We start from the raw sequence: 14,717 nt of genomic DNA on the forward strand, positions 1-14,717 counted from the left end.
AGAATTGAGTGCCTCATTGTATATACCATAAACTGCTTCTTTATTTATATTTGTTGGTTATTTATTTAAAAATAAATAACCCAGGTTGCTTATATAATTACATAATATATAATAATTATATAATAATGATGATTATATAATAATCCCAAGTTGATTCACCCCTCCTATCACTTGACCTGTTGTCAGTATTTCTTAGTTAATTATATGATCATGACTAAAACTTGCTACAAAACAGAGTACATATCATTTTTACTTCATCTGTGTGGCCCTATGCAGTCTCATTTCTTTTCTTTCATCATACAATTGAGACTTGATATGGGTAAAATCAGCAGAAATTATGAAAGGAGTAGTTTGGAGAGGTCAGAATCCTTTGGGACTGCTAATATAAAAGAAAATGATTTAAAAATGTAAGATATTCAGCACTGAGACTAGTAGGCACTCACTAAAAAGTAGATTTATTTAAATGTAAAGTTGCAAAACAAATGTTCTCCTACTTGCTTTTCATTCTGAAGATTCATCACTGTTGAAGGCTCTTGGCTAAAGAGCACTGATTAGTTAATAAAACTGCTCAGAATTTATATGGTTTAGAAACATTTTTCTCATTTTTTCCCCTATAACTTCAAGTGTTATTTACCTAGAATTCAGACTCAGCAAAAATTCTTTTATGTTCTACCAATTTTGATCAAAGTGAAAAGCCCTTAAACAATTGAGCAAAACTGAGTTACAAGAAATAGTTAATGGATTTGTGAATTATTCTTTTTTAGCAATGCAATCATCCTAGTTTACTTTTTGGCTTGGCATAGATACAAGACTGAATCCCCTAATGTAAAATGAATGATCATTTGAGGACACTGCACTCAACCGTGGCTTTCATTGCTTTGAAGAACTTTATTTAAAGTAAACATTTTTTTTAATTTATACTTTTTTATTGAAGGATAATTGCTTTACAGAATTTTGTTGTTTTCTGTCAAACCTCTACTTGATCAAGTGAACATCTTTTGAAGATAATAGTAGCTGGGCTTTTAGTCAATTGAAGAAACCCAAAGATTTGTACCACTTTGAGGATCTTTGCAATAATTCCATCATCCTTCTACCAGAGTCATCTCCCTAGTAGGGAAGGGAAGTCGCTTAGTCGTGTCTGACTCTTTGTGACCCCATGGACTGTAGCCTAGTAGCTCCTCTGTCCATGGGATTTTCCAGGCAAGAATACTGGAATGGGTTGCCATTTCCTTCTCCAGGGGATCTACCCAGCCCAGGGATTGAACCCAGGTCTCCTGCATTGCAGGCAGATGCTTTAGCATCTGAGCCACTAGTACGGAAGTGCTCTGAAAATTTCTCAATAGTTGTAAAAAGTAACCTTATCATTAGAGATTTATTTGACTAAAGTCTTAATCCCCTCTTCTCATACCAATGGCTATGATAGTAAGAGATTCTACTAATCAATAAATATGGATTTGAAGGGAATCAAGGATCCTGTTCAATGGGGTTCTCAAGGCAAGAATCCTAGAGTGGATTGCCTCCTATAGAGGACCACATTTTGTCAGACCTCTCCACTAGGACTGGTCCATCTTGGGTGGTCCTGTACAGCATGGCTCATAGCTTCATTGAGTTATGCCATCCCCTTCATTATGACAAGGCTGTGACCCATGAAGGGGACTTAATCCTAAAGGAAATCAACCCTAAATATTCACTGGAAGGACTACTGCTGAAGCTCTAGTACATCAGCCACCTGATGTGAAGAGCTGACACCCTGATGCTGGGAAAGATTGAAGGCAGGAGGAGAAGGGGACAACAGAGGATGAGATGGTTGGATGGCATCACCGACTCAATGGACATGAGTTTAAGCAAACTCCAGGAGATGATGGAGGAGCCTGGCGTGCTTCAGTCCATGGAGTCACAAAAAATTGGACACAACTTAGCAACTGAACAACAACAATAAAGTATCCCTAGTGGCTGACATAACTCCTTTGGTCCAAAGATTCCTAGGGCTGAAGCAGACCATCCTTTTGTTTTTAGCAAGAAGCCAGCACACACACAATTCTAGAAAGGTAATTGTCTACTCTTTCTCTTCAGATTCTCCTGTGACCCTCCCCACAGCTCTCATAGACTGCACAGAATGGCTGCAGGCCCTCTCCTTTGCTAGGCCCCTGGAGACAAGGCCCCTGAAGACTTAGGATGGCTTTGATTGCTTCCCCAACAACCCAATTCCCTTGCCATGAGTCTGGCTGGGTGCCCAAGCCAGGCATGGCAAGAAATCTGTTTGTCTTTGCAACTCATTTCTCAGCCCAGAGCAGAGCAGCCTAGCAGACAAACCTCTGGTCTTCCACACCTAGGAGGTTCCCTTCCTCTCTGAGAGAGCTGCTCCAGAAAGGAAAACAAGGAACACGAGGCCAGTTAGGTCTTTGGGCTCGATTTCCCTCCCTGTGGGGGCAAGTGCCTGCCAAATAGCCAGGAGGTAGAGAGAGGTCCCAGTGTTGCTGGGACTCAGCTCCCCAGAGCTAATACGGTTGGGGCCAAGGCAACAAGGCATGGGGTGAGTGGAAGAGGACCTCAGAACTGTACTGGATTATGAAAACTATGACTGATATTCCATGGTAATCCTTCAGTGGGCCACCCTTACCTGCTGAGTGAGGCCACATTCCCACAACATGATTTCAACACAGCACACTTTTCAGACACTGTCCTTTGGCCGTCATTGCTCTTAGAATATATCCAGTGTTTTCTTAGGCTTACCTTTGTTCTTCATCTTACCACTTCTGTCTCTGTCTGTTGCCTTTTTAGCTCTCATCTGAAGCCCATCACTAACACCACCTCCTTTAAAAAGGCCTTTGCTGATCATCCTAACCAGAAATGGGGTCTCGATTCTCCAAATACTTCTTATGATCCTTTTTACATTAAACTCACAGTTACTTATTCACATTACTCCTGAATTTGATTGTGACCTCGTTCAGGGCAGAGACTGTGTCTTATTCTTATAATGTCCATGGGGTTCAGTAGGTGCTCATTAAAATGCCTGCAGAATAAGTGAGTAAATGAACACCTTGTGTTAGATTAGCTATCTCTCCTTAAAAAGAAAAGAGAAACAGAAAGAGAGAATAAACTAGGAATGACAGAGGACTGGTAGTTTGGACTAAAACTAATTTCATTCTGGTCAGAACTCTTCTGCAGGACCACAACTCAATAATAAATTGAATGGCAAACCACTCATTTAAAAAAAAAAATTTGAACAGGCCCTTAACAAAAGAAAATAAACAAATGGCTAACAAGTACATGGAAAGATGCTCAACATCATCAGAGAAACACAAAATAAAATCACCATGAGATATTACTTTACACCCACAAGCATGGCTAGAATATAAAAGATTGATAAGACTGTAAACTGGCAAGTAAGAAGCTCATACTTCACTGTTGGGACTAGAAAATGAGACAATGATTTGGAAAACAGTTTGACAGTATTTCCTGTAAAAGTTAAATATACACCTATCCTGAGACCTGACAATTTCACTCCTAGTTTTTACACCAGAAAAATAAAAAAATGTGTGATTATCTATGGAAGATGGATCAAGAGAGAACTTTTTGGGAGATGAAAATGTTCTAAGTCTTGACTGAGATAGGGTAATATAGTTTTGCCAAGACTCATCAAACTGTACACTTTGAAAATGTGCATGTTATAGTGTATGTGAATTATACCTCAATAAAAAAAATAATTTTGCCCAGGATCAACCTAAAAAATCATGTATTCTACCTGCCTGTGGACTTCGGGCATGCTAGAAAGAACCCTGCCACAATTTTTCAGCCATCTAATACTATGACCTTGTGAAGAGCATTATTTGAGTCAAAAGAAATACATGAAAGGTTTATTTTTCTCTAAACCCAGATGGCACTGCCATGACTCTTAGATTTTCAAATGATTAATCTGATCAGCTAATAGCAACAATAGTTTATTTTTAAAGTTTATTTTTGTTGATACCCATAATGCAAGCTCAAGGATATAATCACAGAGATCCTGTCTTCTTGGGAGTTACTTATAATAGTAAGTGGGACAATTATAATACAGTCATTATCAACAGTAAGTTAAATGCTTATTAGAGCAAGTTACGTAATTTAGACCTTGGAGGACTCTGGTTATTTATTATGGAAGGCATTACATTTCAGTGTGTTCTTTCCTTTGGGACTTTAAACACCAAGAGCTCCTCTTAAAGGATAAAAGTGGAAAATGAGATCATATATTGATTAAAAAATCAATGAGTAAAAAATGTTATGAAATTAAATTTAAAAGGCTTTTAAGAAACTAGTGAGGATTGGAGATAAGATCTCACTTTAGATGCTGCACCTGTTTTAAGTTAGATTCTTTTTGAAAAAGGTGGTAAACTAACTGGGCAAATTTGATCATTTTTGTCAACAGAAATGATTGTATTCATTCACAAATACCTTTATGAGGTATACACATACTATAATTCTCTTCTCTTTATTTTTTTTTTTTGTGGAATTTAAAAAAAATGATACAAATGAATTTATTCACAAAACAGAAATAGACTCATAGACATACAAAACAAATATATGGTTACCAAAGGGGATAGTGGGTAGGGGAGGGATAAATTAGGAGTTTAGGATTAACATATACACACTATTAGATATAAAATAAACAACAAGATTTTTCAGCTTGGGCTTTTATACCAAATCACAGCCAAAACATGGCTATTTGATATTCAGTTATAATTTATCAAATACTTATTGAGTATTTGCTGTCTTTTTTGAAGTGGGGGGATTACAGAAAGTATGAGACACAGTCAATTTCCTCTAGGCTCTTCAAGTCTAGTTATGGCGGAAAGTTACAGGGGAAACAAAGTAATGAAGATTTTGAAAAAAAATTTAAGGCAAGAGTTAAAATATGTTACAAGACCATGCATGGTTAGTTAAGAGATGCCTTTTAAGACAGATGCTTGGAATTTGAGGAATGAGGCTGAACTCTCATTCATTTTTACGTTCCTCCTGTGGGCCTGTCAAATGCTACAGTCTCCATTGTCCTCTCTTGCTACGCTTTTGTTGCATCCTTTTAAAATTTAACCTAAGTTCAGTTCAGTTCAGTTCAGTCGCTCAGTCGTGTCTGACTCTGCGATATTAAAATAATGCATGGATATATTTTTATAAAGCAAATTACATTGGAAACTTACCACACACAGCAGACCTTTGGGCAGCTCTTGCCTGCCTTCTGCTTTCTGATGTCCCGGAAGCAACCACTTTCAATTTTCAGTATTCTTTCCATAATTGAAAATATTTCTTGATTTATTGGGTTTTGATTCACCCACTGACTCCCTTTAGCTCTCTTCCTTCACCCACATACACCCTCCTGACACTTGCCTCTACTCTCCAGAAATACTTTTAGGACATATTTGGTTATGGCCATTACACAAAGTATATATTTAGTATTATGGCCATTACTTGTCTATATTTAGTATTATGGCTATTACAAGTGTGCACACTGTGATTTCATTTTATTTCTTGTGTAACTTTTTTTGTTTCTTCACAAGATGTCTGTTCCTCCTTGTTTAAAATTTTGCATATCTTGGTTTGAAGGACCTCTTGCTGAGTCTTGTCACATGCTCTAAAGTTTTTTAAAATAACTCTCAGCCCAGTTTTTCATAAAGTCTATACCCTGTCCGATAATCTATTAGTCCCTTTTTATTTGTAAGCCTTTCTCTTGGAGCCCTCCTTCACCATTGATGTAGACAACCTGGTCTCAAAATTCCTAAGACTTCCCTTTTGGTCATCCTGGAATTCCATTTGCCTCTTCCCTGTGTGGACCACTAAATTCCTCATTTTTCTCTATTGGTCTGTGCTCCCAGAAAAGGGGATTGGGAAATCAAGTTGTTGAGACTTTGCACATCTGAAAATGTCTTTATTTTACCTTCACCTTCGACAGATAGTTTGGAAATTCTACTTTTTCTCAAAATCTGAAGGCTATACTCTGTAGTTTTCTAACTTTCAATGTTATTGCTAAGACTAGATGGCATTCTGATTCTTCAGGCTTCAGAGGTAACAGGATTTTTGTCTCTATAAGCTTCTAGTATATTCTCTTTATCACAGCATTTTTTTTTTTTGTAAGCCTGGCTAAAAGTCTATCAATTTTGTTTATCGTTTCAAGAACCAGTCCATGGGATTTTCCAGACAAGAATACTGGAGTGGGTTGCCATTTCCTTCTCCAGGGGATCTTCCTGACCCAGGGATCCAACCCTGCTCTCTCACACTGCAGGCGGATTTTTTAGCATCTGAGCTACCAGCAAAGCCCAACCATACATTTAAAAGGATAGGATAAAGACAAATAATACTTTTTAAAAATATTTCACCAAAAATGTCCTTAAATATATTTTATTGATTTTGAAAATTGTTGTTTAACCCTTTCTGATACAGCTATTCAGGGTCTGCTTCTGGGTTAGTTTATTTTGGTTTTGGTTTATATTGTTGTCAGTTGAAAGTTACCTCACAAAGACAGATGGTTCCAAATGGAATAGGGCAGGCTTGGCTGTACTTACTAAATTAAGATTCTCATCTCTCAATCCTATTCAGTAATCAAATATGTTTTTATTGAAATTCATGTTCTCAGATGTCAGTAAATAGTTTCTGCAAACTAAATCTAAAGATGTTTCATTTTCATATACTATACATGTGGATTTTACCCATTGCAACTCAATTCAAAAGATTTTAAAACATGTTAATATTTGATTTCTGATTTTTAAAAATATTTTTATAAGTGATATTCACTGTTTTCATCAGGAAAATTACATAACTGTAAATGTTTCCAAATACCTGTTTCTAAGACTCTTTCCAAAGCACACATTTCTTTAGAAAAGCAACAAGTTTCCTCATTCATTAGTGAAATATCACCTTTCATCTCAAAGGAGCAGTTAAAGATGTCTTTAAAAAATATCTTCAAGGTTAAAAAAAATCATGGAAAAGGTCAATACAATTTTTTCACTTGTCTTTTTGTAAGAAGAAAAATGCATAATACTTTTAAGTACTTTGCCATGAGTTATCAATGAACCCCAGTATAGGTATGAGAGATTTTCAGGGTCACTCTGCCCTGTTATATGGAGGCTGTGTGTTAAGAAAGTAAGGCCATAAACCCTTTTAACTGGGATGCATTCAATCTTAAAGTGAAGTGAAATTGTTAAAAATGAAAGAGTGAGTGTATATGTCTTCAAGATTGTGGACCACTGACTGTTGCCTTGGGCTGCACCCATTCCCTACTTGATGGAACCTCTTATTTATAGATGGAAACTTCTTGCCTCTGATGGATTGTCTTGTGCTTCTCCTGAGTGGCTGTGTTCCACTTTGGCAAGGATGGAATGACTGCTCAAGAATGAAATTCTAAACTAAGACAAAATCAAGGGGAAGAAGAAGGTGGCCCTGATAAAGAGGCTTGTGGGAGACAGAATCAACAGGACTTGATCATGATTAGATACAGAGGTATCAGTATAAATCAGAGCAAATGCACACATACAATTTTTTCTGTGCTGCTTTACAAAAATGTTCACATCTCATCTTTTCTAGTAAATTTTCCCTGATGTGAATCAAGCTGTTTATATTCTTCCTTCTTACTGCCACACACTGTGCAAAGAACAGTCATTTCTCGGCAAAGACTAAGTATCTTCTGCCTATTTGTAGACCTTATGCCTGCAAATGTCAGCTACTCAAATATGTCTTTTTTTTCCATAAGAGGGCCTTCATGAATGTCCACACCAAGGTGGCATCAGGCATCAGGATGGCACAGTGGAGTGTGGGACCCTCTGAAAGAACAAGGACTTTCTTCTGAACAGTAGCCTATACGGCTGGGCAGAAAAGCACTAGCAGAAACCTTTATCCAAGACAACAACATTCTCTCCCCATAAACATCATGAGGTAATCATCTTAATGGCCCCCTCCCTCCCCTGCACCAAAAGGCAAATGTTCTTCCATATGTCTTACTCACAGCAAGGTTGGTCCACTATAAACTCCTGCAAATGCATCTTGGTCAATAACTGTCAGGTATTTATTCTTGTTCAGGTAACTAGAAAGAGAGACACACACACAGAGAATGGATTAGGCGAGGTTAAGCAAATTAATATGAATGCCAAAATAAAATGTGAGTGTGGTCTCCTTAGCTGTTAACTGTTTTCTAGGAATTTAGACCATGGGGTCACAAAGAGTGACTGAGCGTGTGCACGCACGCGCACACACACACACGCACACACACAGAGGGATTTAGAAAACATCTTACCTTCTTCTGTCTTAAGCACTCAAAATATTCTAGGTTTCAGTTGTGCAAGGTCTAGATGCATTCATTATGGCTGAAGTCTTTGAAAGTGAATGTGCTTATGCTCTAGTTTACATATTTTAAAGATTTTATATAAGTTGCCCAATTCCCTATTTACCTGGCCAATGGTGCCTGTGTTTTTTAATCCTCTTCAATACCAACTAAATTTTTGTTTCTCAATACTGATCAATATTTCCATTTGCTTTTGCTGCCTGGGCTTATATCAGGTGTTAAAGTGAAGGTGGTGAGTGGTGATGGGGACTGGCAGAGATTCAAATCTTTTATTTGGGGAAAGGCTGCCAGATTTTGCAAGTAAAAATGCAGGATACTAAGATAAACAATGGATAATGTTTTAGTATAAATTGTGTGTATGTGTGTGTGTCAGTTGCTCAGTATAAATAGTTCCCATGTAATTTTTGAAACATTCTTATAGTGAAAGGTTATTTGTTGTTCATCTGAAATTCACATTTAATTGGGTGGTCTGCATTTTCTCTGGCAGTTCTGAGCACTGGCAGGTTATACTGCTAAGATGATAGAATATAGCTTCCATGGGAGGGGTCTGATGGACACTTTGATCTTTCCATTTTGAAGACACTTTGGCATTTGAGGGGAAAATAATTTTGAAGCAATTTAAGTCATAAAATCAGCCTGAAAAACAAAATTACCTCTAAATGGATAAAAGCTTTCAAGTATTTTGAAACTGGCTTTTTTTCTCCTAGCTGTTTTAGAAAACAAAGTTATCTAAAAAGAAACCAAGTATTATATATATAAGTTCAGTTCAGTTCAGTTCAGTCGCTCAGTCATGTCCGACTCTTTGCAACCCCATGAATCGCAGCACGCCAGGCCTCCCTGTCCATCACCAACTCCCGGAGTTCACTCAGACTCACGTCCATCAAGTCAGTGATGCCATCCAGCCATCTCATCCTCGGTCATCCCCTTCTCCTCCTGCCCCCAATCCCTCCCAGCATCAGAGTCTTTTCCAATGAGTCAACTCTTCCCATGAGGTGGCCAAAGTACTGGAGTTTCAGCTTCAGCATCATTCCCTCCAAAGAAATCCCAGGGCTGATCTCCTTCAGAATGGACTGGTTGGATCTCCTTGCAGTCCAAGGGACTCTTAAGAGTCTTCTCCAACACCACAGTTCAAAAGCATCAATTCTTCAGCGCTCAGCCTTCTTCACAGTCCAACTCTCACATCCCTACATGACTACTGGAAAAACCATAGCCTTGACTAGATGGACATTAGTTGGCAAATATTTTTTATTTCTTTTTAGATAAATATATAGATATATGTATCTTCTTTCTATATATATCTTTATTTCCTTTTAGATTATATATGTATATATATCATCTCCTTATTATAAATGATCTCAATTTACACGTGTTTAGAATAATTCACCATATAGACAAGTTGGTTTAGAGTCAGTGAGTAGTCACCTGTTGGTGCAACATGAATACAGTGGAGACTCTTAGGAGATCCTTTGTTTAGATATAGACAGTGCTTCCATTTTTCTGCTTATGGTGCTTGCTCTTCATGATGCAAAATTCTTGAGGATGATGGTTAATAAGAATAATACGACACTGGTATATATAAAATGGATAGCCAACAAGGACCTACTGTAGTGTTACTTGGAAGCCTGGATGAGAAGGAATTTGGGGGAGAATGGATACATGTTTATGTATGGCTAAGTCCCTTTGCTGTCCACCTGAACCTATCACAACATTGTTAATCGACTATACTCCAACATAAACAGTTAAAAAAAAGAATAGTGTGATACTAGATAAACTACAAGGACCTACTGTGTAATACAGGGAACTATACTTGGTACAGTTATCTTGAGATAACCTATAATGGAAAAGAATCCAAGAAACTATATCTATATATATCTCTGACTGAATCACAGTGCTGTACACCTGAAACCTATCCAACATTACAAGTCAACTATACTTCAATAAAAAAAAAAAAAAAAGGAACAGTATGCCATGAACGCTTAGAGTCAGAAGGATGCTTTCTCCAGAGCCTGCACAGAGGAACTTCCCCTCAGTGAACTAGCTGCTCCTCCCTTTCTCTGAATCTCAGAGGGAGACTGAGGACAGGGAGGGTGGCTGAGTCTGAAACTGAGCTGGGGGAGGCAGCGTCTGTCGTCAGCCAGAAGGCAGAGCGGGAGCAGTGCCTCTGTGAGCTTCGGGCCCCCGGCCCCTCCTGGCCCACCGTCCGCGCCCCTCCAGTCCTTTGTCCAGGATGGAACCTGGAAGAAGAGGGGGCAGCCTCAGAGCCGCAGAAGGGTCTCCACTGGGGCAGCCGGACGAAGAGTTTTACCAGCCACCAACCAAGTCTCCCTCTCCTGGATGGGGGTGAGGAGTTAAGCAAATGACAAATACTGCAGCTGCATACAGTGTTGTCATTGTTCAGTCACTCAGTCGCGTCTAACTCTTTGCGACCCCGTGGTCTGCAGCACCACAGGCTTCCCTGTCCTTCACCATCTCCCACAGTTCCTCAAACTCATGTCCACTGAGTCAGTGATGCCATCCAACCATCTCATCCTCTGTTGTCCCCTTCTCCTGCCTTCAATCTTTCCCAGCTTCAGGGTCTTTTCCAATACTCTTCGCATGAGGTGGCCAAAGTATTGGAGTTTCAGCTTTAGCATCAGTCCTTCCAATGAACACCCAGGACTGATCTCCTTTAGGATGGACTGGTTGGATCTCCTTGCAGTCCAAGGGCCTCTCCAGAGTCTTCTCCAACACCACAGTTCAAAAGCATCAATTCTTCGGTGCTCAGCCTTCTTTATGGTCCAACTCTCACATCCACACAGACTGCTGGAAAAACCACAGCTTTGACTAGACAGACTTTTGTTGGGCAAGTGAATTCTCTGCTTTTTAATATGCTGTGTGATCTTATACATCTTTTCTCAAATGGAGGTTCAGACTTCACGGCATTACCACAGTCTGTGATCTCCCCAGTCAGAATGTAAGCTCTCTGTCTTACTCATTGCTATATCACCAATGCCAAGTACAATGCCTCTGTAACTATCTCCTGAATGAAGGTATAAAGGATTGAATCAAAAAAGCAATGGACTTTTCCTTCAAAATAATGAGGTGGGCCATGCTAAACTTTCACTGTAAGGAAAAAATAATAGAGAATCAATCATCATATGGGATGTTGGCCAGTTGACTCCTCAGATGGCAGTGATAAGCAGCCTTGTTTACAAATGCCACAGGGTATGGTCCAGACGTGGCCTCTTCAGGCAATGGCTGGATATCAAGCTTCCAGAGCACTGTGAAGTCTAAAAATGGAGGAAGGGGGTCAATTAACCTCATATATGTACAAAAACCCAAGTAAGAGGTTACAGCAGCCAGTCTATGCCTTCTGAATGAATGGCTGTCATGTAAGTCTCACTCAAAGACTTCTTTTGAACACTGTTTGACTCTGCTTCAACTCAGCGTGTCTACAGAGTTCATGGTCAGGGATAGCTAGAGCAGACGAAAGCCAGCTTGGAGAAACAAGAACTGCAGAGATCTTGAACAGCATGGTTTTGTGAAAAGACAACTAACTCAGCACAAGTGCTGCAACGACTGACATCCCCTTTTGTTCTCTTTGGACCATGCAATTTGCAGATCACATTCTGTTCCCGGACTGCTGAAAATCATGTAAGGATTGGTGAGTTCATCTCAGTTTTTCCTCCTCATCTCTGACTGCCGCAAGTGCAAATCGGCCTGCTCTAATCAGTAGAAATTATTGTAAAACTAAATAATTGCTTGTCCAATTCTGCAGTGTTTTCATCGGATATTCAATACGCCCCCAAGGATCAGGAGGCTGGTTGATAAGTGCTACAGTTTACCAGAAATGCTGCAGAGGATTTTAAACTGGGAAAGCCAGCCAGAGTCCAGGAGGGGAGCAGCCGGATGAAGAGATGTTGCAGCCAACTTGAACGGAGATGAACTGAGTTTTGGGGGGAGGCTGCCTTCTCTAAAACCAAGGATTGTTTGTACACTTCATCCCTTAGAAATAACGAGGTGCTTAAAAATGAAACCCCCACTCTGCCATTGGCAGTTTGGAGGCTATCTTCTTATCACAGATGATGATAATGCCACGAAGTGTTAACCTTGGGTTCAGATTGCGGATTCTACCTTCCTTCTGAAGCAAAGTGGATGGGGTGGGGAAATACGTTTGCAGAAGCCTTAATATTCAAGAAGTGTGGACTTCCATCCGCCCCATGTATCATATAGTGTTCACGGGGAACATCAGTTTAAATTGAGTCTTTGACCCTGACTTATCCTGATTCCTCTAGAATCCACAATCTGTAAGCCAGCTTGGGTAAATCAGTCACAAATCTTGGTAGGGCTACATGGGTAACCTACTCCAGACAATTATTTCATATGGAGGGTATATCTGTGGGATCAGCTAAACTCTCTTCCACAGACAGGGTGAATGTAAAAGACTAAAAAAAGTAGAAAGTCTTGGAGTCTGAGGTGAAAATAAAGACTTCTTGAAAGGATTTCTAAATACTTGGAAGAGCTTGTTTGAAAAGGACGGGTATCTTCTTTAAAAATAAGATAGACGCTGCACCATGCATGTATACCATGCCTTTTTACTCTTTGGAGCATGTATGCCTCTTGGAGAACTTCTTGGAAGAAATTAAGTTCCTCCTAGAAAAGATATATCCAATTTTTTCATATTGGAGTGGGGGCCAGTGTGGGGAAGGGGAGGGGAGTTAAGAAGCCCCATGCTGATTTAAGTGCGGTGTATCTCACGGTTACGGAAAAACAGTATGGTCAGGGAAATGAAGATGGTCAGGAGTGAGCTGCGGAAGACTATCCAACTGATGAACTCAGTACTACAGACATGGCTCACATTAATCCCCATTGGGCTCACACTGGGCACGCAGCAGCCATTCAGTAAAGACAAGCTGGATAAATATATGAAGGTCCAGGTGCTGGGTACCTCCTAGCTCGAGGCACCCTCTACATTATGTTTAGATGAGGACACGTCAGAGGGAGAGGTATGACGTTGCAGCAAGGCAAGTTGTGGGTGCCACTAAGCTTTGTCCTCTGGGGTGTTTTAGGATACATCATGGCTCGAAGGGAGAATTTCAGCCTGCATTTCCATAATCCCTGTAGGGTACCTGTTTATGTTGTGAGACCCTCTCAGGAATACTTCTGTGGGGAACCGTGTTTCCCTCTCACAGCATCAGTTATTTGGAAAATTGAAGATTACCCCTGTCCAGCCCTCAGTGCTCCATAAAAGTCCTTTTGGTGGCAGAAATAAGGACTGTTGTTCTTCAGTTGCTAAGTTGGGTCTGATTCTTGGAGACCCCATGGGCTACAGCATGCCAGGCTCCTCTGTCCTCCACTATCTCCTGGAATGGACTCAAATTCATGTCCATTGAGTCAGTGATGCTATCTAATACCTGTCTGTAAACAGTAACAGGTGAGAAAATGCTCAAGGTTTCAATAGGCAGAGGTAAGAGCCAGCCTTGGAGCATATCCTGCAAGCTGTTCAAATACTTACTCCATAAGAAATAATAGCCTGCCTAATCCTATAATCTTTGCTCTAATCATCTTTTCCCAATGCTCCAAGCTGTGGGGTTTTGCTTGTAATAATGTGTGATGCTAATTAGTACATGGATTGTGTTGACTTCTCTGTCCATAATGACTGGTGTTTCAGTACACCTGTAGCCCATCAAAATGGTATTTTTTTCCTGCCCAAATGTTTACTGTCAGTTAGTAGCTTGTTGATAGAATTTGACGATAGAAAATACTATACAGAGAATGAAACGTTCTGAGATAAGCAATGTCCTCATGCCTGATGGTATGGAGGGGTGGAAAAGAGGTTCCAAGGAATGAATGTGTGACTTAGTTCAACTTCTGTTGAGCAAGGGATGCTGGTATTATTATTAATTTCACATCTGACACATCTGAGTGATGACAGTGTACTTGGTTCCATATGAAATCACAGGAATGTGTACTCTCGCGCACCAGCCATCACTTTCATGAACTTTTAACTAATTACCCAACTGCTGCTGAGGCATCAGTGCTTATTCTCAATGTGGAATTTGTCCAACTTGGCTGCAGTCATGTTCTTCAGTTACACTTAAAAAAAATAGGTCTCGGTGAGGTCAAATCTGCTAATTTCAGCACACTGACATGAGGCAGATAATGGGGAATAATCACTGTTTTGGATGAGAACTTGTTTAAATTAGAAGTTAAAATATTTTACATCAATAAAATCTTTGAACACTAGTAGGGTAATTATAGAATATTGATGTGTTTACATTAAAAAAAAGCACAATTCGCATTGAGGCTAGCAGCAACAGCTCCATGTTAAAATCACAAAGTCAGTACTATTTTGTTATTACTATGGAAACCTGACCTCTGTTTTCTCCATCTACAGCTCAGCCCTTAATTTATCTTCCTCCAGTTCCAGGCC

The 14,717-nt window shown here is 39.6% G+C and overlaps 1 protein-coding gene across 1 annotated transcript in view; it reads right to left on the bottom strand.

Moving 5' to 3' along the window:
• The window catches only part of TSHR (thyroid stimulating hormone receptor), a 177,267-nt gene that overhangs the window by 28,870 nt on the left and 133,680 nt on the right, over positions 1-14,717 (bottom strand). Inside the window, exon 8 of the mRNA XM_040225987.1 lies at positions 7,970-8,047. Within this exon, the coding sequence (XP_040081921.1) occupies positions 7,970-8,047 (78 nt within the window). The remainder of the gene's footprint in view (positions 1-7,969; positions 8,048-14,717) is intronic.

The sequence above is a fragment of the Oryx dammah genome, unplaced genomic scaffold, assembly GCF_014754425.2.
Source record: "Oryx dammah isolate SB20612 unplaced genomic scaffold, SCBI_Odam_1.1 HiC_scaffold_26, whole genome shotgun sequence".
In the NCBI taxonomy this organism is placed as follows: domain Eukaryota; kingdom Metazoa; phylum Chordata; class Mammalia; order Artiodactyla; family Bovidae; genus Oryx; species Oryx dammah.